A 25,628-nucleotide genomic window follows, 5' to 3' on the forward strand; every position below is an offset into this window, starting at 1 on the left:
AGAACAAAGAGGTCATGTTCCGTAGCGGGAACAGGAACTTTCAGGCGGGTAGAAATCATAGCTGGAGCCGAACTAAACCGAGAAAGCAAGCCAGCTGTCATTCAGACCACTTTTTTGGGGGAGGAGCATTTAAATTGATTTCAGAGAGGAAGGGAGAGGGAGAGAGAGAGAGAAACATCAATGATGAGAGAGAATCATCGATCAGCTGCCTCCTGCAGGCCTCACAGGAGGGATCCAGCCCGCAGCTCAGGCATGTGCCATTGACCAGGAATCCAACTGTGACCCCCCTGGTTCAAAGGTCAACGCTCAACCATGGGCTGAACGCAACTTTAGATGAAGGTACAGAAGGCCAGAGGCTCATAAGACCTGCCCAAGACCAAGGGCTGAGAACCAAACCCAGGGCTGCCCTCCAAGTCCTGGGCCTTCCCCAGGTCACAGGCACAGCTCTGACAGACACGGCGGCTACAGGTGGGCGCTCCGCACCTGACCGGCTGCAGGGGCACCTGACCAGCTGCAGGGGCATTTAGCCCTGTGAGCCCATGGAGACCTCAAGCCCTCGCGGAAGCGTCCGGTGCTGGATCGCAGCCTGTTTCAGCGGCTGTTTCCTATGTCTACGCAGCTGACGACTGACCTCCAACCTTCTCCAGTGACACTCGCCAGCGGCCCTGGCCTGGGCCCGCCTTCCACCGGGGATGCGCGTTCCCCGGCCACTCAACACCTAGTCTCTGCGGGAGTGTCCGCTCCTCCCCGGCCTCCCTGGCCCCTCAGGCGGCTCCTTGGGACAGAGGAGTCCACCCAAGTGCAGCTCGTCCCTCAGCAGCCCAGGCGGAGTGCGCCGGAGGCACCCCGCCGCCAGCAGAGACAGGCGACAGAACAAAGCCCGCCATCCCGGGGGAAAGCGAGGGCGGGAGAGGGGCAGAGCCGTCCTTGGGGCACGGGCACGGGCACACCGGCCCCGCCGGGCACTGGGCTAGCGCCTCGCCTGCCCAGCCCCGTCAATGCTCCACGGACGCAGCAGGAAGGAGGCCTCCGGTTCAAGGGGGATGAACGTCTCCGCCGGCGCGGGGACCTGCCCGCCTAACCTGCACGGCCCATCCAGCCCCCGCCGGAGCCCGGGACAGAGGCGTCGCTGTGCGCACCCCTGGGACGTGCCAGGTCTGTGGGCCCCCGAGGCTCGGCGGCTGCGGGGGTCCATCCGAGCCCGGGCCGGCGGCGGGGGCGGGGGCGCGGCGGCGGAGTGGGCGGAACCGGGGAGCCCGGGAGCCGGGGCGGGGGTCGGGGTCGGAGGACGGGGCGCGGCGGCGGAGTGCGCGGAGCAGGGGAACCGGGGAGCCCGGGAGCCGGGGCGGGGGTCGGGGTCGGAGGACGGGGCGCGGCGGCGGAGTGCGCGGAGCCGGGAGCCGGGGCGGGGGCCCGCGGGGGGGGGGCGGGCGACAGCTGCTGCCAGGCGGGCGCGCCGGGAGCGGGAGGGCGAGGCGGGCGGGGGACCCTGAGGCGCTGAGGCGGGGAGGCGGGGAGGGGCGCGGGGCCGGCCGCGTCGCCGGACTCACCTCCCGCCGCAGCCCCTCGGACTCTCGGCCCGGCCGGCGGAGGAGGCGGGTGAGGCCGGGCCGCGGGGGCTGCCGGGAGCCCGTTCCCTGGGCCGCCGGGCCCGCCCCACCGGGGACAGCGGCTCCTCAGGGGCCAGAGCGGCGGCGGCGGCGGGCGGGGCGGAAGTGACGTGGCTTCCGGCGGCGTGGGCGGGGCCCCGGTCTCCTTCCGGGGATATCAGCGGGCCGCATGGAAGGTGCGTGAAGCGGGCCGCTGTCCGGGCGGGTGGGAGGCGGGAGCCGCGGGTGGATCGGGGTCCGTGCGTTGCCCCTGCCCCGTCCCGCGTGGGCTCTGCCGTCGGCCTGGGGCCGGCAGCTTGGCCGAGCCTGTTTCCCGGCGCGGGACGGGTCCTGTCTGCCGGGTGCAGCAGACCCCGCACTCCAGTTGCGGTTGTCCCTCTACGTTAGCGTCCGCGGAGGCCGCTCCCGGAGCGCCCCGGGCAGAGCCGGCTCAGGCCTCGCGCTCATTCCGAGCTCGTGTTGTAACCACGGTGTCCCCGGGTGCGCACACGCCCCGAGGGGTGTGGAGGCAGTGTTTGTTAAGACATTTCGCTCTCACAGTTGAGCTGTCAGCTGATCTGGTCAGCAAAGTGCTTTCCTGAGCTCTGAGAGCCCCTAGCAATTTAATCCAACCCACGGGAGGGGTCTGCGGAACCCCCGCCTATGGCAGGTAGGCCGGAAGCACCGGTGACGGACAGCCCGGGCCTGCTCCTGGCACATGCAGTGGAAGGTTGGGGGGAAGGGACAGTCTGGTAGGACTGAGCCCTTAACCTGTGGGGTCTGAGGCTCTCTTCGGGTCATAGTGTCAGGATGGAGGGTATTGCTTGGTGGTGATGGGAGAACACATTGGAGAGGTCCTTGTGGTAACACTAGGCCGGATACTTGCCATGTGCCAGGCCCTCACAGCTTAACAGTTGAGAGTTATGAGGACATTTGCCCTCCAACTGTGATCAAGAATTTCACAATAATTGTGTTTCTTTTACTGCCTATCAGCAAAGACCCTTGGAAGTGCAACGTCCCGAAAACCTGTCTTATCGGTTAGTGCGAGAAAAATTAAGGACAATGCAGCCGATTGGCATAATTTAATCCTGAAGTGGGAAGCCCTCAATGATGCAGGCTTTGCTACTGCAAATAACATTGCCAACACGAAAATCAGTTTACTGTAAGTACTGCCCGTGCCCTCCGAGGTCTGCACCCTTCCTGATTGGGCACACGTTTTCAGGGTGGGGTCTCTATGAACATGGCTACATTAAATTATATTAAGCAGAAAAGTGGTAAGACAACATGTGCAAGTGTGAATTATATGTACACTTATGTACAAAATGACACGTGCTGTCCGTGGTTACATCTGTGCGTGCAAGTGTAAGAATAGATTGGGAGGACACAGGCTCAGCTCATGACACTGGTCTCTGTAGGAAGAAGGAGTATGGGGTGGTAGGTAAAAGTGACTTTATCTTCCTAAGGTTGCATTTTATCTTGTGCTGTTGTGATTTATAAGAAACACCTATTTGGTCTTCCTCCCTGTCCTGATACACAGCTCCGGAAATCCTTATAATTTCCTAGTTGATCAGAGCAATGGGAGAATGTTTTGTTATAATGTTTGGTCTTATGTCCTCAAATAGTCCCGTTCCTGAAATAGCTTCAGAAGGAAAGGAGTGTCCGCTCATTCGTAACAAGCCCCTTCCCACCACGCCTGAGTTTATGTTAACAGGTGATACTTGGAAAGCCGCCAAGGAGGGGTGTGGTTGCCAAGGGAACCAACCAGGCCATTAGCATCACCCCTTCAGGAGGCGAGGGGCTGGAAGTTGAATTCGTCACCAGTGGCCAGGGGTCCGATCCATCCTGCCTGCATAATGACGCCTCCACAAAGTCCCAAGAGCATAAGAACTTCCGAGTTGTAAACAGGGACACCTTGATGTGTGGGGAGGGTGTCCCCAAACCCTACAGGACAGGAGCTCCTGTTTGGGGCCCCTCTGGACCTCGCCCTGTGCGCCTCTTCATCTGGCTGTTCTTTAAAGCCCTTTGTCATAAGCCTGGAATCTACTGAGTAACCTGTTTTCCTGACTCCCATGAGTCACTCTAGCAAATTACTTGAACTGGAGGACGGGGTCGTGGGATCCCTTGATTTATAGCCTGTCAGTCAGAAGTACAGGTAACAACTTGGACCCCTGAAAGGGTCACTCTTGGAGACTGAGCCCTTCACCTGTGGGATCTGCTGCTGTCTCCAGGTTAGATTATATATATAGATGGTGTCACCAAAAAATGTATACAAACAGTTTAAAGAATTATAAAGGCAGTGTTTACTAAAATATATTTCATTTTCAAAATTAAGCTATCAGCTGTTAACTGTGTATCCACTTTTGGGGACACCCTGTATTCATGTTTTCTTAAACTTCTCAAAGTTCTAATTACACCAAGTGGCCAGATTATTATGATCTCTGAACCTATAATAATCTGGCCACTCAGTGTGTGTGTGTATGAGGCCCGGTGCATGAATTCGTGCATGGGTGGGGTCTGGCCAGCCTGGCCAGGGGGAGGGGACATGGATGGTTGGCTGGCCTGCCTGCTGGTAGAACTCCTGGTCGAGGGGACAATTTGCATATTAGCCTTTTATTATATAGGATATACACTGAGTGGCCAGATTATTATGCGTTCAGAGATCATCATCATCTGTCCACTCAGTGTATATACGTATACCCTCAGCTCACCTGTGTCTACAGGCCGAGTCTAGGCTTTCCTTGCTGGCCAGGCTGCCGGCACCCCTTTCTTCAACCACGTTGTGCGCCTCAAGCCTCCGCTGCTCTTTCCTGGAACCGGCTCAGCCGGTCCCGAGCGGTGCTCTGCATTCTCCATTCTCTTTAATGTGGAATTTTCTCCTTCAGTGTCGCTTGTGACTCCGCTGGATCTGTGTCATGCCCCATGGGTCACAGCCTCAGTCTACACAAGGCACCCCCAGCTTGTGAACTCTGGGGAGTGGCCCCCATCTTCGCCATCTTACCCACACCCCACCCTCCACCGAGGAGGCCACAGGCTGAGTGTAATTGGCTTTTTCTCGTGCAAATTGAGTCACTGATGGATGTGTTCATTGCATACGTCAATGAATGAACACGTTTAAGGACCCGCAACACCTTTGCAGAACATCTGACACCATCACGTGGATGTCGAATGTGCACGAGTTTACCTAACGTCTGAGGCGAGCTTATGGACTGTGTTTTGTTGCCACTCTTCCATTTGGTCCAGGAGTCAAGACAAGATCGAGTCAGAGAGCCGCAGCCTGGCCTGCGATGAGAATGCCGAGCAGAGGCCACGGGAATACAGCGCGGAACTCGAGGCGCTGTGCGAGGAGCTGCGGGCCACCTTAGACGGCTTGGTAAGACCCGAGGCCTAGCCACCGCGCTCGCTGCCCGACGCCCCAGGCGTGTCTGGGGTTGCCTGGCTCTCAGGACGCCGGAGCGGGCTTCCCTGCTCACATGTTGGATTTTCCCTCCTCCGCCTCCTCTGTTGGTCTCTCCTCCTCTGCCTGTCCCTAAGTCTGACGTCCCAAGATGCTGTCCTAGACCTTTGTTCTCTTGGTCCTGTGTGCTGGCCAGTGCCAGGTCACCCGCACAGGGCTCCACGGTAAACATGCCGAAGCTTTGTGGGCCCCCAGCGTCTCTTGTCACCACTCAGCTGTCTAGAGGCGAATGGCTGTAGCTGTGCTGCAGCAAAACCTTATGTATGGACTTGGAAATTTGAATTTTATATAATTTTCATGTCTCACACATATTCTTCTCTTGATTTATTTTCAACCATTTAAAAGGCCCATTCTTAGCTGGCAGCTTGTACAGAAGTAGGCTCCATGGGCAGCTGGCGGGGGCCCTGGTCTGGCACATGAACAACTCGCAGGGGTTGTTTAATGGACTGATGACCGAAGGTCAGTGTCCCCCATACTGGCCACCAAACGTGGACAAGACACGTCACCTCTTTGCAGGGCACAGGGATAGGGGTTTGCACATGTTTAAACTTGGATAACTATCACTCGCCCATGAACATCAAGTCTTTATATTTTTTAACTTCTCCTGATGGAAATGTTTCTTGGTGTGATGGGGACATCTCAGTAGTTTTAGCCTTTTCTTTTTTTTAAATATATTTTTATTTATATCAGAGAGGAAGAGAGGGAGATAGAAACTTCAATGATGAGAGAGAATCATGGATCAGCTGCCTCCTGCACGCCCCCTACTGGGGAATGAGCCTGCAACCCAAGCATGTGCCCTTGACCAGAATCAAACCCAGGACCCTTCAGTCCGCAGGCCGACACTCTATCCACTGGGCCACACTGGCCAGGGCCGGCCTTTTCTTTAGATTGAAATGCAGTACCGACTTCAGGCTATTTTGACGCGTGGGCTACTTGTCTCCTCTCAAGGATTAGGTTTTTGTAATTGTCCTGTCCTCGTGCCTCAGCCTTCCCTCTCGCCTGGGGTGGTGCTGTGTTCTGAGACGGAGTGGGTATCCCTCCTTTACCCTCTTCTTCCTCAAAGCGGTTCCGTAAATGCAGGCAGTTGATGAAAGCATCAGAAATGAGCTCATTTAATGGCTCCCCATCGCCTTCGACCAAAGCAGGAGCCTGCCTGGGGGTTGATTCCGGCCGGTCTTTGGTGCTAAGAATGAGCGCCGCTGGGAAAGCTGGGTGAAATGGGGCTGCGAATGGGTTGTTACTGAAGTGACCAGATGAGTGACGTCATAGCAGCCATCTGCCTCTGTTGCCTGGACTTGCTGTGCACTGAGCCAACGGGTGGAATTACTGGACTTTTGGTCTCAACAGACTTACATGTCTTAGCTTTGAAATCTTGAGTTGTTGAATCTGAGACTGGAGTAGGTTTCAAATCTTAGTCTCATATTCCAAATTAATATCTTTGCAGACCAAAATACAGGTGAAAATGGAAAAGCTGTCTTCAACCACCAAGGGAGTCTGGGAGCTGGAGAAGTACCATCACGGGCAGGACAGCAGCCAGCCGCCCCTGTTCCACACGTGGCCCACCGCCCAGTTCTGTGAGTTCCCTCCGCCGCGGTGGCCGGTGCGTTCGGAGAGCCTTTGGTGCCATTTAGACTGGCATCCGACACGCTGGGAGGCTCTGACATTTAATTCCAGATGATCCATTCGGAGGGAAGGAGCCTGGGGGGATCTTAAATAAATAGAGCATTTATTTTTGGCTTAATCACCTAATCAGCAATGAATAACAGAAACATAGAGACCCGTGAAGCAGGTTGCCATTACTGGCCCTTTAATCCAGGGGGTAGAAGGAAGAAATCTTTTTTTTTAAAGATGGTTCTTTTGCCTTTCGTTTTGTTTGAATAAAGAGAAAACTTCAGTGAACCTCATGGGAGAAGGCAGCTTGGGAATGGAATCCTTTGCTTTCATGAGCCCAGGCAGTAGGTTATTTTTAGCTTTATTAGTTCAAAAGAAGGGCTGAGCTACTGGATTGAGATCTCACTTTTTTAGGTGAGAAGAGGGTGACACCAGCTAATGGGTGTGTACTGCAGTGTTGTCAGGGGAGGCTAACCCACCATTGAGAGCCTCGCAGGTTCCCAGTGTTGAGAGGTTAGAGTTACTCTTCATTTCGTGTGCTGACCGCGTTCTGCAGAGGCCGCAGCCAGGTGTGACACCTGCCGGTCCTTGACCTCTGCGCCGTAGCTGAACCTGGCGTTTAGCCAGCAGCTTCCCGCCCAGGTGCTTCCTTGTGTGGCTGCCATTAAAGGGAGACTCGCATTTGTTACAGACGAGACTTCCCGCCGCCTCTCGGACATGTACGGGGCGGAGCTCCTCCTGAAGCGCACCATCGTGGAGGAGCTGGCACACACCTCGGACCGCGACCTCTCCCTCACCTACCTGTCGCTGTGGCTGCACCAGCCCTACGTGCAGAGCGACAGCAGGCTGCTTCTGGAGAGCATGCTGCTCGAGACGGGGCACCGGCCGCTGTGACTCCAGGCCCGCCTGCTCCACTGGCCTCTGCAGCGCCCGCGGTGGACAGTCTTGCATGTGGGACCCAGGGCCGTGCCCCTGCGTCATGCCCCGGCCACCTCCTTAGGGTCGTCCAGACTGGACCGGTTCACCAGCTCCCCACGGCCTCTGCAGACGCACTGTGATGCTGCGAACTGTGCCACACAGCGTCACGGTACCCACGGTGAACCTGACACCCCTGAGGACCTCGGCACGAAATAAATGAGTTCAACGGCAGGATGGCGTGACCCTGTTTCTGTAAAGCAGGTATATCTTACACAGGTGCATTTGTGTAGAAAATCCCTGGTTTTAGAGTTTTTACTTTATACTTATCTGTATTGTTTGAATTTTTGAGACTAGTTTTGTAATTACAGCTAATGTTTAAAATAACATAGAGTTTGCCAAGCTGGTGTGGCTCAATGGTTGAGCGTCAACCCATGAACCAGGAGGTCAAAGTTCGATTCCTGGTCAGGGCAACATGCCCAGGTTGCCAGCTCAATCCCGAGGGGGCGGGGGCGGGAGAGCACAGGAGGCAGCTAATCAGTTATTCTCTCTCATCATTGATGTTTCTCTCTCTCCTTCTCCCTTCCTCTATGAAATCTGTAAAAATATATTGCCCTGGCTGGCTTGGCTCAATGGATAGAGTGTTGGCCCACAGACTGCAGGGTCATGAGTTCGATTCCAGTCAAGGGCATGCATCTAGGTTGCAGGCTCAATCCCTGGCCCTGGTCGGGGCATGTGCAGGCATCAACCAATCGCTCTCTCTCTCTCACATCTATGTTACTCTGTCTCTCCCCGTCCCTTCCACTCTCTCTCTAAAAACCAACAGAAAAGTATCCTCGGGTGAGGATTAACAAAAAACTAAAAATATTCTTAAAAATACCATAGAGATAACTGCGCAAAGATGGGATCATGAAATGAAAATTTCCTACAAAAAATGTGCCTGTTTGCATCCTGAGGTGCCACCGGCTGAGTGAGGTTTCTGCCATGTCACTCTTCTGGCGGAAATCCTATAGCTGGGTCATATTTGCAACTGAACATTGGAGGGGTCACTCCGGCCATGCTCCCAGACACAAGTCTGTGGGCTTCATGCGATGGGATCGGGGCTGTAACCTCGTGAAAATAAAGTTCGAGGCCCCAGGAACAAGTGCTTCCCAGGGAAGGAAAGGAAAGGCTGATGACGTGACGGGCCGTCCTGGGAGTCGCCCGCGCTGTGCCTTGGCCTAGCAGAGCATGAAAGGCAACCATGCAGAGAGGGTCCCTGCCTCTACGTGTGCAGAATTCGCCAAAGTCTAACCACACGAAAGCAGGAAGCCGCAGCCAGGCGTCTGGCAGGAATGACGTCCTGCTGCCTCGGGCAGGCTGCGGTCCCTGGCCCAGGGCCACCTGCAGGGCCCAGAAACGGGGGGTGGGGGGCACTTAGGGAATAAATGCTCTTCAGAGGAGACAGGACGACGTCTAGGCCTTTCTAGGACATTCATGTCTCGATGCCTCATCCCTGGACACCCAACATGCCCAGAATTAATGGGAAGGATTGATACTGCGGAGGACAAAGGAGCGAAGTGAGGAACCAATCACCCGGAGATGTGTCACAAAACAGAGGGATCACATAGAAGAGGCCTCCGGCAGCGGTTTGCCGACTCCAAAGTCCCCGCACATTGGAGAGGAACCTGCAGGACACTCCTATCGGGAAGGGGCAGGGATGTCGGGAGAACAGTGCTCCCCTCTGCCTCCAGGAATCTGCCCCGTGGACAGCGAAGGAATAGGAAAGGACCAGCAGAGAGTGGGCTTGGGGATGAAGTCATGACAAGTACTCTAATTAAAACTGACTCCTGGAAACACAAAAACTTACACAAAAGCATGAAAGTAACAACGTACCACACAGAGCTCAGCTGTGGACTGTGTCATAATGAAGGAGGGCTGCTTTTAAAAAAATAAGCCTTAGCCCGCCTGGTGTGGCCCCATGGTGGAGCGTCGCCCTATGAACCAGGAGGTCCTAGTTCAGCTCCCTGTTAGGGTACATACCCGGGTTGTGGGTTCCATCCCTAGTAGGAGGCAGCCGATCTAGGATTCTCTTTCATCACTGATGTTTCTATTTCTCCTTTCCTCTCTGAAATCAATGAAAACATTTAAAAAAATCAAACTAAGTCCTAGAAAATTGACACTTTATATGCATGTATGATTTTGTTAAAAAACAAATAGCAAAAAAGAAAGAAAATTAAGCAAATGGAAAAAACACACAAGGCAATAATCTCTAGGAAAAACAAAACTCTTACAAGAAAACGTCGTCACAGTAGTGCCCGGCTCACGTGAACGGTCTTTACATTTGAGGGCACGAAGCAGATGCTAACACGGCGTGAGGGGCAGCAGTGTGCGGGGTGGGGGGGATGGGGGACCCACTCCAGGTCCCCATGTCTCAGTGGTTCGTCTGTGGCTAACCTCCAACATGAACAAATCAAGGAAGCAGCAAGGCAGCCTGGTTCAGACACGAGAAGGGGAGGCGGGTGCCTCGGCCGAGGGAAACCGAGCGCTGAGGTCAGGGCCAGCACTGTTCATCCGGGCCCTCAGGCAGTGCGTGACATTTTATAAACTACTAGAGGCCCAGTGCATGAATTCATGCACCAGTGGGGTCCCTCGGCCTGGCCTGTGAGATCGGGCCGAAACCAGCTTTCCAACATCTCCCAAGGGGTACCAGATTGCAAGAGAGTGCAAGCCAGTGCACGTCATAGCGACTGGTCAACTGTCCGCCCCCTGGTGGTCAGTGCACGTCATAGCGACTGGTCGACTGTCTGCCCCCTGGTGGTCAGTGCACGTCATAGCGACTGGTTGACTGTCTGCCCCCTGGTGGTCAGTGCACATCATAGCGACTGGTTGACTGTCTGCCCCCTGGTGGTCAGGGCTGGGAGAGACATGGGAGGTTGGCCAGCCAGGGAGGGACTGCGGAAGCGCTCCAGGGTGTGTCCAGCCCGTCTCGCTCAGTCCCGATTGGCTGGACCCCAGCAGCAAGCTAACCTACCAGTTGGAGCATCTGTCCCCTAGTAAGTGCGCGTCATAGCGACTGGTCAACTGTCCGCCCCCTGGTGGTCAGTGCACGTCATAGCGACTGGTCGACTGTCTGCCCCCTGGTGGTCAGTGCACGTCATAGCGACTGGTTGACTGTCTGCCCCCTGGTGGTCAGTGCACATCATAGCGACTGGTTGACTGTCTGCCCCCTGGTGGTCAGTGCACATCATAATGAGCAATTGAGTGGCCTTAACATATCATTAGCATATTACACTTTGATTAATTGAACAGACAACTGGATGACTGGACACTTAGCATATCGGGCTTTTATTATATAGGATGGCTGTGCTATTCCCAGATGAAAACAAGAATTTATCTTAAAAATATGGAGCCTGGCCAGTGTTGCTCCGTGGTTGAGCATCTACTAGTGTCTGCCCTATGGACCAGGAGGTCACGGTTCAATTCCTGGTCAGGGTACATGACTGGGTTGCAGGAGTGATCCCCAGTGTGGAGCGTGCAGGGGGCAGCCCATCAATTATTCTCCTCATTGATGTTTCTATCCCTCTCCTCTCCCTTCCTCTCTAAAATCAATAAAAATATGTTATTAAAAATATATATGGAGTCCAGGCCGGTGTGGCTCAGTGGATACAGTGTCGATTCCCAGTTGATGCACCTACCTGGGTTGCAGGTTCAAAGCCCAGCCCACCGAGCACATGCAGGAAGCAACTGATCGGTGTGTCTCACGTCGATGTCCCTCTCTCCCCTTCCTTCCGTCACTTCCACACTCTAAAGAATCAATGGAGCCCTGGCTGGTTTTCTCAGTGGTTAGTGTCAGCCTATGGACTAAAGGGTCAAGGGTTCGATTTACAGTCAAGGGCATGTACCTTGGTTGCAGGCTAATCCCTGGCCCTGGTCGGGGCATGTACACGAAGCATCCAATTGATGTGTCTCCCTCACATCAATGTTTCTCTCTCTCCCCATCCCTTCCACTCTCTCTCTAAAAAAAAAAAGGAAAAAAATATCCTCGAGAGAGGATTATAAATAAATAAATACATAAATACAAATATGGACCTCATCCTTGCCCGGGTGGCTCAGTTGGTGGGAGCATTGTCCCCTACAACAAAAGGTCACCAGTTCGATGCCCGGTAAAGGCACATGCCCAGGTTGCAGGTTCAGTCCCTGGTTGGGGCATGTGTGGGAGGCAAGATGGATGTTTCTCTGTACATTGATGTTTCCTGCTGTCTCCCCTTCCTCCCTAAGATCAATAAAATAAAAATTTTTTTAAAAAAGGACCTCAGGGGGCAGTGAAGACCAACTCTCCCATGGCCCTCTTCCCGTTCAGCTGTCCCCAACCCCAAGGGGTGGAGGTGGAGGTGGAGGTGGAGGTGGGTGGCCTGTGCCTCGGGGCCTGCAGGGGTGCAGCGCTGACCACGGACGGGCGCCACGAGAGGCTGGAAACAGTTCCCCGAGGCCCACGGGCCCTCCGCAGCACTCGGCATGTGTCGTCTGTGCTGAGGCCTCCACTCCCACTCCTAATGCCAGCCTCAAATTGTGAGCACGAGGTGGACAGGAAGTTCCTGAGGAAGGGACTTGCGCTCCCCTGTCTGCCGTGTGATGCTGTGGGATGCAGCAGTGCTAAAATGGGGCTCGGGTTCAGGCCCGCCAGCACTGCCTGCAGGAGCGACACGGGCTCCCGAGCAGAGGCCTGTGGCTGCTGCCAGGGCCTCCTGTGCTTTCAGCTACACGGCGCGGCCAGGGCATTTTATTCCATCGTGAACCCACTGCCCGCTTACAGCGGCTCATGCCGGGGGGAAGTTCAGACGCAATGGGACCTTCAGCAGAGCAACGTCCTGTCCGTGGAGAGGAAGTCTGTGTCTGGCCCGGCTGCCGTGTCAGTTGCCCGACGGGCATCACAGGACTGGGCTCTACCTTTTACGCTCACTCTCCTCCTCCGTAAACCAAGCAGAGACCCCTGCCTTCCTGCTTCCCAGCACAGAGCCGCCGGCGGGAGGGCTTGTTTACTGCTCCGGAGGCCGGAGGAGCTGCGGGGGGGCCACGCTGGGGAAAGCAGCACAGAGCCCCGGGGGAAGGGCCGTTGTTGGGGAGCAGGGAGGCCACCGACGGACGGTGAGTGGTGCTGAGAGGCAGATGCATTCGTTACCGATACCCCGCGCCATCACTGCGATGAGAAGGTAGAGAAACGGTAGGCGTGGGTGGAAAGACAACATTCTTTATAAATAGAAGGCTCCTCTGTCGGCATTCACATTAGAAAAATACACAGGCCTGGAAACAGACCCTCTGCGTAAAAGAAGTCGGGCTGCGTTCCGACTCCCTCTCGCGGGGAGGCTCTGCGCCTCGGACTCCGGAGGATGCCCTCCCGGCGGGCCCGGCTGCAGGGCAGGCCGCTCCGCTCAGGCCGGTGGACAGTGCCCGCCTCCCAGACACTATGGCGCCCGGAGGGGACAGGACAAGCCCGTGGGAAGTGGGAGAAATCCTGCTCCTGCCCGAGACAACAGCTCCTGCACCCGCCGGTGATCTCCAAGCCACGGCCTCACCCGCCGCGGCCACGCTCTCCAGTGCCCTCTGGTCAGTGTGTGGCCGGGTCCCGAAGGGCGACTGGTCCAAGCCCCACGCGTGGCCCCCGAGACCCACCCGAGCAGACAGCGGAGGCCCCGGCTGGGACACGGGGCTGCAAGCACGGCCTGCAGGGACTCGACTTCCTCCGGCGGAGGGACCGCGGCCGCCGGGGGCAGGGCCTCACCGGCACTGGACTGCCGGCTGCTCACGTGGGAGCCGGGCACCTGGCGGGCGTCCCTGCCTCTGAGTGCCCAGCCCCTCCAGGCAGCAGCCATGCGACTCCTGCCGGGGACATGGAGCCGCGGCGGGGTCCCCGGCGTCCAGGTCTGGAGTGTCCCTGCGCACCCTCCGTGGGGCTCGCTGCGGCGGCTCCTGGTCAGCGGCCCCGGCTGGCCGGGCTGAGCGCGAAGGCCCGGCCACCGACATCCCCACGCACGGGGGCTCGCACACCGGCTCCTGCTGCTACCTCGGCAAGTGCTTTCGGCAGCTGGCCCGGCCCGTGCTGGTGTCGCCCACAGACCTCGGTGTGGTGGGGCCTTCCTCAGGGCGGGGACAGGCGGTCCATTTACTCGAGGGACGAACCCTAAGCGGGGAGGGAAACGGGAAGTCACCGCGGGCTGCGTACCGGCTGTGCGCTGCGCTCATTACCCCAAACGCTGTCCACGCGCACGTCCAGAAAAGGAAGACCTAAGCTCCTGCTGCCCGACTGCACGTCCCGGCGCGGACGGAGCTACGAGAGGATGGCAGCCCCGCGGGCAGGGCAGCTGGGCCCGCGGGTCAGTTTTCCCTCTTCTCACAAATACACCTGCTCTCCACTCCGCGCCAGCAGGATTAAGCAATGAGTTAAGGCAGTGGTCGGCAAATTGAGGCTCTTTGGCCCCTTGAGTGTGGCTCTTCCACAAAATACCACGGCCTGGGCGAGTCTATTTTGAAGAAGTGGCGTTGGAAGAAGTTTAAGTTTAAAAAATTTGGCTCTCAAAAGAAATGTCAATTGTTGTACTGTTGGTATTTGGCTCCGTGGACGGATGAGTTTGCCGACCACGGGGCTAGGGAGAGGGAGAGGACTCTTTAAGTCAGACCTGTGCTAGCGGGTGCAGCGGGCGGGCGGCCTGCGAAGCCGGCTCTTAAGAGTTTCCCATGGTTCTCAACATGCCCAGGTTCGAGGTGCCCACTCGGGCAGGACTAAAAGCCAGAATACGTCACGTCTGCAAATGCTCCAGCTCAGCTGGACTCGGAGCCCAGTCTCCTGAAAGCCTAGCCAGACTCGGGGGTCCTGGGGCGCCCCCTGGCACACCACCCACCACCACGTGGCGGCTCTTCATTTCAACGCAGGACCCAAGAAAACCTCCAGGACCTCGAGGTTCCCGAGAAGCATATGAGCGACAAAAGGTGGGGAAGCCGAGATAAAGCTCTTGAGAAGCCAGAGGGCTCTCTTAAATGGGGCCACCGGGGCACCGACCCTGAAAAGCAGGCCTCTGAGCCCCAGGCGTAACCACCACGGCCTTTTACCCTTGCTGGCCGCCCGGACACTCCGAAGCCTCGGGGGGCTCCTGGGGCAGAGCTGCCCTTCTGGTCCTTTTCGCTGACGCCAGCGCCTCCTCTGCGGTCTAGGGAGAGCGGACAGTCAGCGGAGACGGAAGGAGCAGGCGGCCCCACCTCCCCTCCTGGAGCGGCGCTGAGAGTGAAGTCAGCCACCCGCACACAGGCAGGCGCCCCCCCCCCCCCCCCCCCCCCCCCCCCGCCCCGCGCCATGCCCCGCTGGCCCACCGCGTTCTCCCTCTTCGGCGGGCTGGCCGTCTCTCGGCCGCTGCACGTGTGTCGGATGCCATCTGTGTGCGTGTCTTCCTTGCGCAGGAATTCCTCCGTGATTCCCAGGGACTCAGCCACCTGAGGAGCACAGGGTGTCGGAATGAACGCCTGCCTTCGAGTCTGCGAGTCCCTCTGTACGGCGAGGCCGTCCGAACAGGAAAGGGAAGGTCAGTGTGAGGTGGAAGAGCCGGTGGCGAAATGTCGCTCCCAGAGCCAGAGCCGCTGCGTTAGCAGTCAGGAGGCACCAGCAAGGTTTGAAATAAAACCTAAAACTCTCTTTAGTGTCACCACAAGCTCAGTAACGTCAGTCTGCTACGCCGCTGTCTTGGCCCCTGTGCCTCCTTTTTGAATTCTCACTGGTACTTGAGAAAAAGAATCCTGCCTATTCCTGAACCACGTCTCCTTCCCCAGTCGGTGGACAGGACGTGGGTTTGGGAGGTTGGGAGCCGGAGCCGGACCCCAGCTTCTCTGTCACAGCCTGGCTGGCCCTGGCAGCTACCCAGGGGCCACGGCCGCTTGAGGGGTGTGTGGGGATTACGCCAGGCTCCACGTGTGAAGCAGCAGGTGTGAAGGTCTCCGTGGACAGCTGTCAGCATTTACGCACGGACCATGGAGAGAACACCAAGAGCACGAGGGGGTGGCAGGGAAGCAGGGGCAGATCAAGGTCAGCGGAGAGGCCAGGGGTCGGCAAGGTTAGCATCTAGCGACCTGACAGTGCCCCCTGCAGACGGTGCGGGGACTTAGCGGGTCCGTGACCTGCTCAGGGGCATGGCAGTGGGAAGAGGGGGTTCTCCCTGACGGACGCAGGAAGAGGCCCTGACCACGTGGTACATGCTCCTCGCAGCAAAGCTTTGTATCCGAAATAAATCAAACCAGGTCTTTTTCAAAACATTGCTATCAGAAACAAACAAACAAACAAGCAAAAAACACACAAAAAGGAAGGAAAAAACAAAACAAAACGCATTTCTGTCAAGGACCCAATATAGCTAAAGGCAATTTGATGACAATGACATTGAAATGAGAAAGTTGTCAAAACAACAAAGACCTTCGGGCTGTGTGTAACCCAAAATCTACATAACGAAGGACCCTATGGACCCCATTAACCGTGGCCCTGACTCAACAGCGAGAGGGTCACGGTGGCTGGACTTCCGGGAGCTTATTGCATTTCCGCGTTTCCTGAGGACGGTTCATCGCCTTCACAGGGAGAGAACGGCCTGCATTTGTGGGGAAAGTGACAAAGCCTGGCCGACGCCACTACGGACACACACGCTCTCCTTCGAACGCCCTTCCTCCCGGGCAGAGCGCTTCCCGGCGGGACCCTTACCTCGGGGTCCTTTATTTCCAGGGGCTCCTGAGAGCGTGGGCTGGGGTCCCGGAGGTAATCCTGACACATTTGCTTAACCACCTGATGCAGCTCTTCAAACTCCTTGTACACGGCTGGGAACAAGGGCTGTGCTGGGTGGCCCTTCTCAACCTTAGTGAGGAGAGAAAGGACCAACGCGGTCACCCCGGAGGCAATGAGGGAAAACACAGAGAGGGGGGTGGGGAGACCGTTGGGCTCACCAGAGGGGCCTGGGAGCGAAGGGGACGTAGAAGGGCCAGAGGATGGCGCTGCTCCGGGCCTGTGGGCGGGCCTCCTCTCCCTGGCAACTGCTGGGAGGTGTGCGGTGTGCGGGGTGCGGGGTGGGTGCAGGGGCCTGGGCGCAGCATCAGAGTGGGCTCACCAGGGCCCAGAGCCCGGCTTGGAGGAGCCCACGTGGGGGAGTCCGGAGTGGAGGAAGCCAGGGAGGGTGGGTGGGTGCTGGGCCGTGTGCCGCCGGGTTTGCTGCTACCCCCTCGGTGCCCCCCCAGAAGCTAAAGCTGCCCGGGGAGACCGGGCCTCTGTCCGGAGGGAAGGGACTGCAGAAGGCCGGCTCCTAACCTAACGTGAAGGACGCCTTTCTAAAGGACCCGGTCACCCCCGGACCGGTCGGTCAGGAACACTCGCCTTCTTCAGGAGGAATTCAAACACGGTCACGGCCTGGGCCAGCCGGGGCAGCGCCAACTCCACGAGGTCCTCGCGCGCACACTGCTGGAGAACCTACCGGAAGAGAGCGTTTGGCATCGTTGGAAGCCCACAGGAACCCCCATTAGCCAACAAGCTGGTGCAACAAAGAACATACAAGATTTTGAGAAAGTTCCCCCAAAGCTCAGTGCTGAAGCCACTCTACACCACGAACGCTCTGCTTTATGAGCCCTCCCTGTGCCCCATGACCAAAATCCTGAGACCCGCCTGGACTCCGCCGGACTCCCCGACAGCCCTGAGCGGAGTGGATAGGGTTCTGGATAAGGACATGGCGACGGGGAGACGCGCTCCCTTCTCTCCAGGGCTCCAGGCTCACCAGCCCGAGACAAAAAGGCACAGAAGTCCCAAGGCAGCCAGCCAGGACCCCACCAAAGCACCGGTGGGAGAGGAGGACCAGGTGACAGGCAGGCAGGGCGGGGGGCATCTGGGAGGCAGCAGGGAGGGTGCAGTCCCCAGGGCTGAGTGACCGCTGGAATGGGGAGGGTGTGTGAGGGAAAGGAGAGCCATGGGTGCTCCGGGTGCCCGGCTGAGCTCTGGGCAGACCCTGGCAACGTGGATGTGGGATGTTTGAAATGAGGCCGAAGCGCCAGAGGTCTGAACAGGCGGTGCGAATACGGACATGGGAGCAGGGGAGTGCGGGTTGAGACGGGAGGATGGACGAGATCAGCCGGGGCAGCAATAAGGTGGCGGGAGGCAGAGAGCCCTGGAGGCAGGAAGGCCCCCGAGGCTCAGGGAGGACATGGGGCTCAGGGAGGTTGAGGAGCAATCAGTGGGAGCCCAGGGCTGGACAGGGGTCAGCCCAGCGGTGGCTCAGGAAAGTCACAAAAGCAAAAGGAAGGCCTCTGGCTTGCAGGACAAGGTGTTTGACTTGCAAAAGCCCTAGAGAACAATGACCAGCTGGCTTCCAAGACTCCAGGCGGTGTGGGCGGTGGGCTGTGGTGAGGCCCTGCCACACCGGGCCTACAGCAGCCAGGCCCCGCCTCCCTCTCTGGCAGCTGTCCCTGGCGGGTGTGCTGTCATCTTTCCCCCAGAGTGGGGTGTCTCTCGTGCACACTGTCCCCTCCACACCCAGGACAGGCCTGGTCCGTGCAGACAGCAGTGTGTACTCCAGCGCCCGGTTCTGAGGGCCTCGCTGTGGGTCAGGGTGCGGTCAGCAGGCCTCCGCTTCCCGTGCCACCTCGCTAACTGCGAAGGACCACCGTGTTCGAGTCCCCGTCACACTGAGCAGACGGGCCGCGCGCGGACACCAAACACCCTAGATCCAGGTTCCAGACCTGCCACCTCAGGGGGCCTGTGGGAGGTGTAGCCTCTGGAGTTTCAGCTCCTCGCGGTTAAGCCGAGGTAACTACCATCACGGACCGGCGAGAGGGGCGCACAGGGACTCAGTACAAGGCCGGGCCAGCGGCTGGCTGTGCAGAGGGCCTACAGGTGGGCGGAGGCTAATGTGACTCTAGTGAGCGAGTCAAGCCAAGGACTACCTCCCTCCTACTCCTGAACACTCGTCCCCGGACCAATGAACAAGCCCCGCCCCCAAAGCCACTCACCAGGCTCCCATTTCCCACGAGAACCTGACCTCGTGGAGCTTTCCAGGAAACCCCCTTCCTGTGAAACCACTTCCTCCCCTGCGTGTGGAGCCCGTGTCGCTGACTGGCCTGGCGCTCTCTTGCTGGCTCTCACTCCCTAAGACATCCATCCACCACCGTGACCAGGCAGATACATGCATCCTGGCCAGAGGCAACTTGGGTAAGTCCCACTTTTCCCCGTTAGTCCAGCTAAATTCAGCGCACCGCCCTCGCTGGTGTGGCTCAGTGGACAGAGCATCGGCCTGTGGACTGAAGGGTCCTGGGTTTGATTCCGGTCAAGGGCACATGCCCAGGTTGGGAGCTCCATCCCCGGTGTGGGGCGTGCAGGAGGCAGCTGATTCATGATTCTCTCTCATTATTGATGTTTCTATATCTCCCTCTCCTTTACTCTCTGCAATCAATAAAAATATTTTTAAAAAAGAAAATAAATAAATAAACGCAGTGCACCTACTTTCCGGGGCTGGGTTGGAGATTCCCAGACTCAAAACCTGAAACATGCTTTTTATATCTTACAACTTATTACAACAACAACAAAAACTATTTCTGTTGTTTTCTAAATGGCTTCCTTGAAAACACGGGTTATAATTTTCCAAAACGTATATGGCACACAGCTCTCGCTATAGGTAAGCCCCTCTGGTCAGTTCAAACGGCAACGTGAATGGTTTCAGGTCAATGCCCTGGAATTAACTGCATGCTTCAGGCAAGTACACTCCAGGGGAACTGCACACCCAGCTGGGTATTTTACTTTCAAATTCAGACGCCTAATAGCGAATCGCCACATCCCACGCCAACCAGGTTTCACAGCTCGGAAGAGCGACGTACCTCCTGGAGCCCGGCTCTGCTCCTGGCAGCTCGGCTCTGGCCCGCGGGGGCCGGGGGGTAGCCCCTTTCCGGTCCTGGGGGTCTGTCTGATTCCCAAAGGGCTGAGTACTGTCCATCTGCTGGTTCCGACACCGACGCCTCTTCCGCTTCTATAGACCGACCGTTCTAGATGGCGTTGGGAGGGGCAACAAGGGGAGAGAGCGTGCCCAGGAGTCACTACCGCCGCTCAGGAGGCACCCGTGGGCCGCTGCCCCCCATCCCGACCTTTCCCCAGACGCGCTGCCAGCTGGAGTGCGCTGCGCGCAGCCTTATCACCACTTCGGAGGCACTGCTGCCCACACCACGCTGCGCCCGACACAGACACCTCCCTTCCCCGCAGCGGGCCCACAAAGGGGGGCCTCAGACTCCCCAACGAGAGGACTTGGTTCTGCTTGAGTCTTTGCCTGAACCCCTCAAACCTCATAAAGGCTGCTTTAAGGAGGACGACAGCAACAAGGACGCGGCCACCAGATAGCATCCTTACCTGCAGGCCACCCCGAGCCGGGGCCCCTTCGGCTCTCAGAGGAGCTGGTGTGGACGGCCCCAGGGACGTGGAGCCTCGGGGCCTGCCCTCCACATAGCCCCGGGCCGTGCTCCCCTTGGCTTTCTCAGACAGCAACGGCTCCGGCTGGGGCTGGCCGTGGCCCGGCTGGAGTTTAAAGTGCCGGGCCAGTCCCCCCTTCCCTATGTATGACTTTCCACACGTCTGACACCTGAAGGCCCTGGGCCTCAGGGAGCCGCTCGGCAAGTCAAAGAGCGCCTGCTTGTCCCTCGGCTCCTCCTCCTCTTCCACGCTCAGTTCGGAATAATCGTCCGAGTCGGATGGGTGGCTGTCGGCCAAATCCTCCATCCTTATGAATTTATAATCTTTGGCTTTATACTTGGGAGGTCGAGATATCCGCCCAGAACGTGTTTTCACTTTTAAAGACTTTTTTAGTTTCTCAGTGCGTTTTGTATGCAAGTTGGAAATAAATAAATTTGCTGAACTGGATGAAACAGATGTTACTGCTGGCGGGTCGGCGGCTGCCCGAGGGGCCGACGGGGCGCCGGGTCCATCTGGCGCCTGGGGGGCCACAAGTCTCACCACAGGGACGGGCTGGAGGGCGGGCAGTGGCCTCTGCAGCAGCACCTGGACAGGAGGCTGCGGCCGGGCGCTCAGGAGGGGCTGTGCCCTGAGCAGCCGAGGGCTGGCGACGCTGAGCCCCAACACGTGGCAGTGCCTTCCGGGCGGCTGGCTCAGCCGGGCTGTCCTGGGATGGCCGGTGGCCGGCTGGGGCTTCGGCCTTTCCTGACCTTTCGTTTCTCCAGAGGTTACCGTGACACAGATGGTTTCCAGTTGCTTAAAGAGAAAAGAAGCATTTAGCTTATCAATGTTTCTGCAATTTTGCTCTCATCTTAAATCCACCATTGACATTTTTTCTACGTTATAACATGCACCCCGGCCGTCGGGGCTGCAGGTTCAGTTCCCGGGCAGGGTGCATGCCAGGGTTCTGGGCTCGATCCTTGGTCGGGAGTGTGAAAGAGGCAACCAATCAATGTTTTAGTCTTACATTGATGTTTCTCTCTCTTTCTCTCTCCCTCCCTGTCTCTCTAATTATCAATAAAAAATCTTTAAAAATATAAAATTATGCCCTACCGTCATGGCTCAGTGGTTCAGCGGTGACCTATAAATCAGGAGGTCATGGTTCAATTCCGTCAGGGCACATGCCCAGGTTGCAGGTTCCATTCCCAGTGTGGGGCAGGAGGCAGCCAGTCAATGATTCTGTCTCATCACTGACATTTCTATCTCTCTCCCTCTTCCTTTCTCTCTGAAATCATAAAAATGTATGAAAAAATAAATAAAATTATAAAATACATCTCAGGTATATAAGTCTATGTAATATAGGGTGTCCCAAAAAACGTATACACACACTTTGAATAATTATAAAAGCAGTGCTTATTCAAATACATTTCATTTTTGAAATTGAGCTGTCAGCTGTTTAAGTGTGTAGTTTTTGGGACAGCCTGCACACCTGTACTGTTTATAGTGATGTTTCTGAACCTTTCTGACCACACCAAGTGATACATTTTGTCACATCCATAGGTTAGTGTGGAAACATTTGCACACATCCTATCTAATGAAGAGGGAATATGCTAATTGACTGCCACACCCTCAAAGTTGGCGGCACCCACAGCCAATAAGGCGGGAATATGCTAATTGACTGCCACACCCTCAAAGATGGTGACGCCCACAGCCAATAAGGAGGGAATATGCTAATTGACTGCCACACCCTCAAAGATGGCAGCGCCCAGTTCCATCAGCCCCGCCAGGGCGGCAGGTGCGTGGCAAGGCACCTGCCTCCGGAGTCCCCCAGTCCCCTCAGCCCCCAGCTGCCCAGGGCCGGCCTGAGGCGCAGGCAAGCCTCAGATGGTGGCTGCCCAGCTGCCCAGCGCCGTCCGAGGCTCAGGTAACCAGGGCCGGCCAAGGCTTGCGCTGCCAGCAGTGGCAGCAGCAGAGGTGTGATGGGGCATCGCCTTCCCCTGATCACCGGGTCACCTCCCACCCTTAAGGGCTCCCAGACTGTGAGAGGGGGCAGGCCGGGCTGAGGGACCTCCCCCCCCCCCCCCGGCCCAGTGCATGAATTTTCATGCACCGGGCCTCTAGTAAATAATAGAAGTGCATGCGTGCGCCAAACCCTATAGTTTCAGAACTACCACAGTACAAAAATGGCCTAAATTTTTAATCTGCTGTGGACACTGGTTTACCATGTGGGTATCACACTAGATACTTCGTTACATGTTCGTTTCATTTGGCAGACTTTCTAAGTCTCTCTGGGTGCCAGTGTAAACATAAGCAAAGCCCTGCCTACCTGGGGGAGGCGGGCAGTTCCCCTGCCCTGCCTCAGTCACCTGCAGACTAGCTGAATCGGGACCTCCTGCCCCAAAATCTATACTTTCAACAGCTCCACTGCTGATTCTGAAGGCAGAGAGGTTCCCTAAGGAATGCAGACAGGAAAGCAGGCCACCTGCCACCGTGGCGCACAGGTGCAGGGGGAGAGGCGGGGCAGTGCCGCCCTGGAGGGGTGGCCTCCCAGAAGAGATGACCTCTGGGGGTGGGGGTGGGGTGGAGGCTGAGGAGAATTTTTCCAGGTGGAAGGTATTTAGGTGCAAGAAAAACAGGGCACGGCTAACAGATAAAGCTGGCAGTGTTTCTGCGGGGGCAGGAACGGGAGGGACGGGGACAGCCTGACCCGTGGGGGTGTGTCCACTGGGTCTGTGCCTTCCGATCCACACCACCCCACAGAGAACCACCTTCTCTAAATGCACCCCACCCCACCCCAGCATGCTGCTCCTCTTTCGCATTTTCAACGGCACCCCCTTCCCCATCTAGTGCAGACACCGCCTCTTCCACAAACCGCTTCTGACCCCTCAGCCAGAAACCTTTCTCTGATGCATTTAGTCCTGACCTGTGCCTCTAGCTTTCTTTTCTTTAAATGTTTTTATTGCTTTTAGAGAGAGAGGGGAAGGGAGAAGGATAGAGAGAGAAACATGTGCCCTGACCAGGAACCCATCCAGTGACCTCTTGGTTCATAGGTTGACGCTCAACCACTAAGCAACACCGGCAGTGTGCCTCCAGCTTTCTGACTGTGATCAGAAGCTGTGAGTCCTGATCTACCGCCCTGGTTAGAGTATTACCCCCTTAGGGGCAAGGGGCACATCTGGTTTGCCTCCGTGGCACAGCTGGTGCTCCAAGAGTATTAGCTGAACAGGCCGCACAATTACATTATTGTGATTTCAGGTAGAATTTGTATCCTCTCTTGAAATATTAATGTTTATTACATATAGCATTATTATATTTAAAATAGTTTTTCTTGAAATATTTAAAAATATTTAAAACTATTTTTAAAAAACCACACACACACACACAAAGAATTTATCTCCTCCCAATTAGATGAGCTACAGAACACAATCGTGCCTCCTCACTCTAGTTCAGTTTGCTTTCATTTGGTGGAAAATGTCATTTTTGGACTCTTTCCTAAGGTGCCATATCAAACCCAAAAAGCGGTGGCCGCATTCAACAGGCCCTGGAGTGCAGCCACACCCGGGGGACCCTGGGCAGTCACCTCACCTCTCTGAGCGCGTTCCTAGTCGGTAAAACGCTGACACAAACCCGCGTGTGTGGCTGCTGAGCCACACTGTGCGCAGCCCGGGGCCAGGCACGGAGCAGCGTCTGCAAAGGACAGCCGCCCTCACCCTCTGACTGCGCGGACCTGCTGTGCCCAGCGCATGCGCGAGGAAGCAGTCTGGGCAGAATGGTCCTGGTCTTCCCACACTTGAGCTGGACAACTCTCCAGTGTCGATGAGGACCTGGGCACAGCTCTAAGAAGCCCACATCACCCGGTGGGGGCAGGGGACCCGGACAATGGGACTGCGGCTTCTGTTCTCTGCCCAGTTCCAGGAAGAAGGCCTCCTGTCATTCACAGCCCGGTGCTGCCAGGGGACTGGGCTTCGGGACAAGACCCTGTTTCATCCCCAACTTCCCTCCGAACCAAGAGCCGTGGTACCCTGGAAATAATGCCACTGAGGAAGGAGGTTTTGTGGTATATTTTCTGCATATTTCATTCATGAAGTGTATGGCAGGCGCTGTGCTGAGCACCGAGTTACAAACCCAGGCCCTCCTATTCCAGGGCGCTAAGTCCTGCACCGCCATCAGAATGGGCTCAATTCTGCGCGGCCGGCCGGGGGCTCCGGGGTTGAGCATCCGCCTGTGAACCAGGCGGTCACGGTTCCAGCCCCTCGAGGCAGCCGATCAATGGTTCTCTCTCGTCATTGATGTTTCTCTCTCTCCCTCCCTCTCTGAAATCAATTAAAAAAATACATGTTTTGAAAAAAGAATGTACTTAATTCTGTCCCGAGTCGCAGCAGCTGCCACCTGAACAGGTCTCGGCGTTGGCTCCTTTGAACCGTCCGTGTCTCCGGTCGGGCCAGGCCTGAGCGCGGCTCTCGCTACCGCGGCCCCGGCGGCTCCCAGCACCTGCCTGGTGTCCTCGGGACGCTGTGCACGCGGCAAGCGCCCGGTAAGTGCGCGGGGAACGGCGAGGCCTGCGGCGGGGCTGGCGGCAGGGGCGGCCGGAGGGCCCGGCGGGGGCGAGGCTCCGGGCCAGGCGCGTGGGCGCTGCCGACCCCGGCGGAGACGGCGAGCCGTCCCAGGGAGTCCAGTGCGGGGACCCCGAGTCTGACCGCGGGCGGACGTGGCCGCCCCGGCCGGCAGCTCCAGGCCGATGCGGTGCCCCGGCCCCGTCCCCCACGTCCCTCCCGGCGCCTCACCTGGGGCGGCGGCGGGAGCGGCGGGCGCGCGAGCTGGGCGCGGGGACCCGGCTGCGGGGCGGCCCGCGGGACGGAGGGCGGCGGCTGCGCCTGGGCCACCTGCTCCAGGACCCGCCGCAGCTGATCGGGGCCCAGCGGGGCCAGGCGCGAGGCGCCGCCGCTCCGGCCCGGGGGCCCCGGCTCGGAGCCCGCCATGGCGGCCGACGCGGGGACTCGAACCGGGGCCGCCGCTCAGACGGGCCTCACGGGAAAGGGGCGGCTACGAGTGCCGGGCGGGCCCAGAAGCCTCGGAAGGCGACCGAGAAGGGAGACGCCGGTGGGCGGGGTCTAGCGTGGCCCCGCCCCCTCGCTGCCCCAGCGCCAGAAACAGCCAATCAGCACCTTGACTTCACCCTCAGGGCTCACCTCCGGCATCTTTTCCAACCTGCCGGGAAGGAAAGCTTTTCCTCTTCCCGTTTAGGTTCGGTTTTTGAGGGCCCGCAAGTCAAACTGACAAAAGACAGGTTAACTAGAGAAAAGACAAAATGTAATCGTGTTTTTATTCCTGTACCTACCAGGTTCAGAGAGAAAGCAATGACCCCAAGAGGCAGTTAGAGTGTGGGGTGCGTGCACTATCTGAATGGGGGAGAGGGGCCCTGGGGGAACAGGTGGCTGCTAGGCAGGTGAGTAGGCCCGTACCCACAGGAGGTGGGGCTACGATAGTTTGGGGCGATGCCCGTTTAGGTGTCATGGGTTAGCCTTTCCTGATCGCTCCCGGGGAAGGCCGTTTATGACAGTTTAATTCTTCTGAGTTCTTTTTGGAAGGCTCTGCTTTTTTAGGCAGAAAAGACTGTTCAGGAATTCAAATGCCTTTTGCT

General features: G+C 57.3%; 3 protein-coding genes across 4 annotated transcripts in view; 1 reads left to right on the forward strand and 2 right to left on the reverse strand.

The window, feature by feature from the left end:
• Positions 1-1,695, reverse strand: part of TECPR2 (tectonin beta-propeller repeat containing 2) — a 71,763-nt gene extending 70,068 nt beyond the window's left edge. The window contains exon 1 of the mRNA XM_054715725.1: positions 1,551-1,695. The gene's annotated coding sequence lies outside the window, so the exon portion shown is untranslated. The remainder of the gene's footprint in view (positions 1-1,550) is intronic.
• Positions 1,696-1,703: 8 nt separating this feature from the next.
• On the forward strand, positions 1,704-7,971 carry CINP (cyclin dependent kinase 2 interacting protein). 2 transcript variants are annotated; one of them, XM_028135636.2, is made up of 5 exons: positions 1,704-1,786; positions 2,583-2,751; positions 4,830-4,959; positions 6,488-6,617; positions 7,346-7,971. In XM_028135636.2, the coding sequence occupies exons 1-5, from the start codon at positions 1,780-1,782 to the stop codon at positions 7,546-7,548; spliced, it is 639 nt and encodes a 212-aa protein (XP_027991437.1). In that variant the 5' UTR covers positions 1,704-1,779; the 3' UTR covers positions 7,549-7,971. The 2 variants fall into 2 exon arrangements, with proteins under 2 accessions (XP_027991437.1, XP_054571701.1); XM_054715726.1 differs by lacking the exon at positions 1,704-1,786 and adding an exon at positions 2,126-2,259.
• Positions 7,972-12,789: 4,818 nt separating this feature from the next.
• On the reverse strand, positions 12,790-25,011 carry ZNF839 (zinc finger protein 839). Its single transcript, XM_054715727.1, has 8 exons — positions 24,772-25,011; positions 19,949-20,803; positions 19,426-19,590; positions 16,943-17,035; positions 16,280-16,429; positions 14,914-15,033; positions 14,656-14,753; positions 12,790-13,729 (listed from the first exon to the last, which is right to left on the reverse strand). Exons 1-8 carry the CDS (start codon positions 24,964-24,966, stop codon positions 13,609-13,611), a joined length of 1,797 nt encoding a protein of 598 aa, XP_054571702.1. The 5' UTR covers positions 24,967-25,011; the 3' UTR covers positions 12,790-13,608.
• Positions 25,012-25,628: the final 617 nt, after the last annotated feature.

This window comes from Eptesicus fuscus, chromosome 5, assembly GCF_027574615.1.
Source record: "Eptesicus fuscus isolate TK198812 chromosome 5, DD_ASM_mEF_20220401, whole genome shotgun sequence".
NCBI classification, from domain to species: domain Eukaryota; kingdom Metazoa; phylum Chordata; class Mammalia; order Chiroptera; family Vespertilionidae; genus Eptesicus; species Eptesicus fuscus.

Bases quoted from the DNA above. Each gene is read 5' to 3' on its own strand.
- CINP (XM_028135636.2), top strand. The intron at 2,752-4,829 runs GTAAGTACTGCC...CATTTGGTCCAG, and splicing joins AACACGAAAATCAGTTTACT to GAGTCAAGACAAGATCGAGT. The intron at 6,618-7,345 runs GTGAGTTCCCTC...CATTTGTTACAG, and splicing joins GTGGCCCACCGCCCAGTTCT to ACGAGACTTCCCGCCGCCTC.
- ZNF839 (XM_054715727.1), bottom strand. From the start codon at position 24,966: ATGGCGGGCTCCGAGCCGGGGCCCCCGGGCCGGAGCGGCGGCGCCTCG. The intron at 17,036-19,425 runs GTACGTCGCTCT...CTCTTCCGGTAG, and splicing joins GCAGAGCCGGGCTCCAGGAG to GTTCTCCAGCAGTGTGCGCG. The intron at 15,034-16,279 runs GTAAGGGTCCCG...TGTGCTCCTCAG, and splicing joins TGGAAATAAAGGACCCCGAG to GTGGCTGAGTCCCTGGGAAT.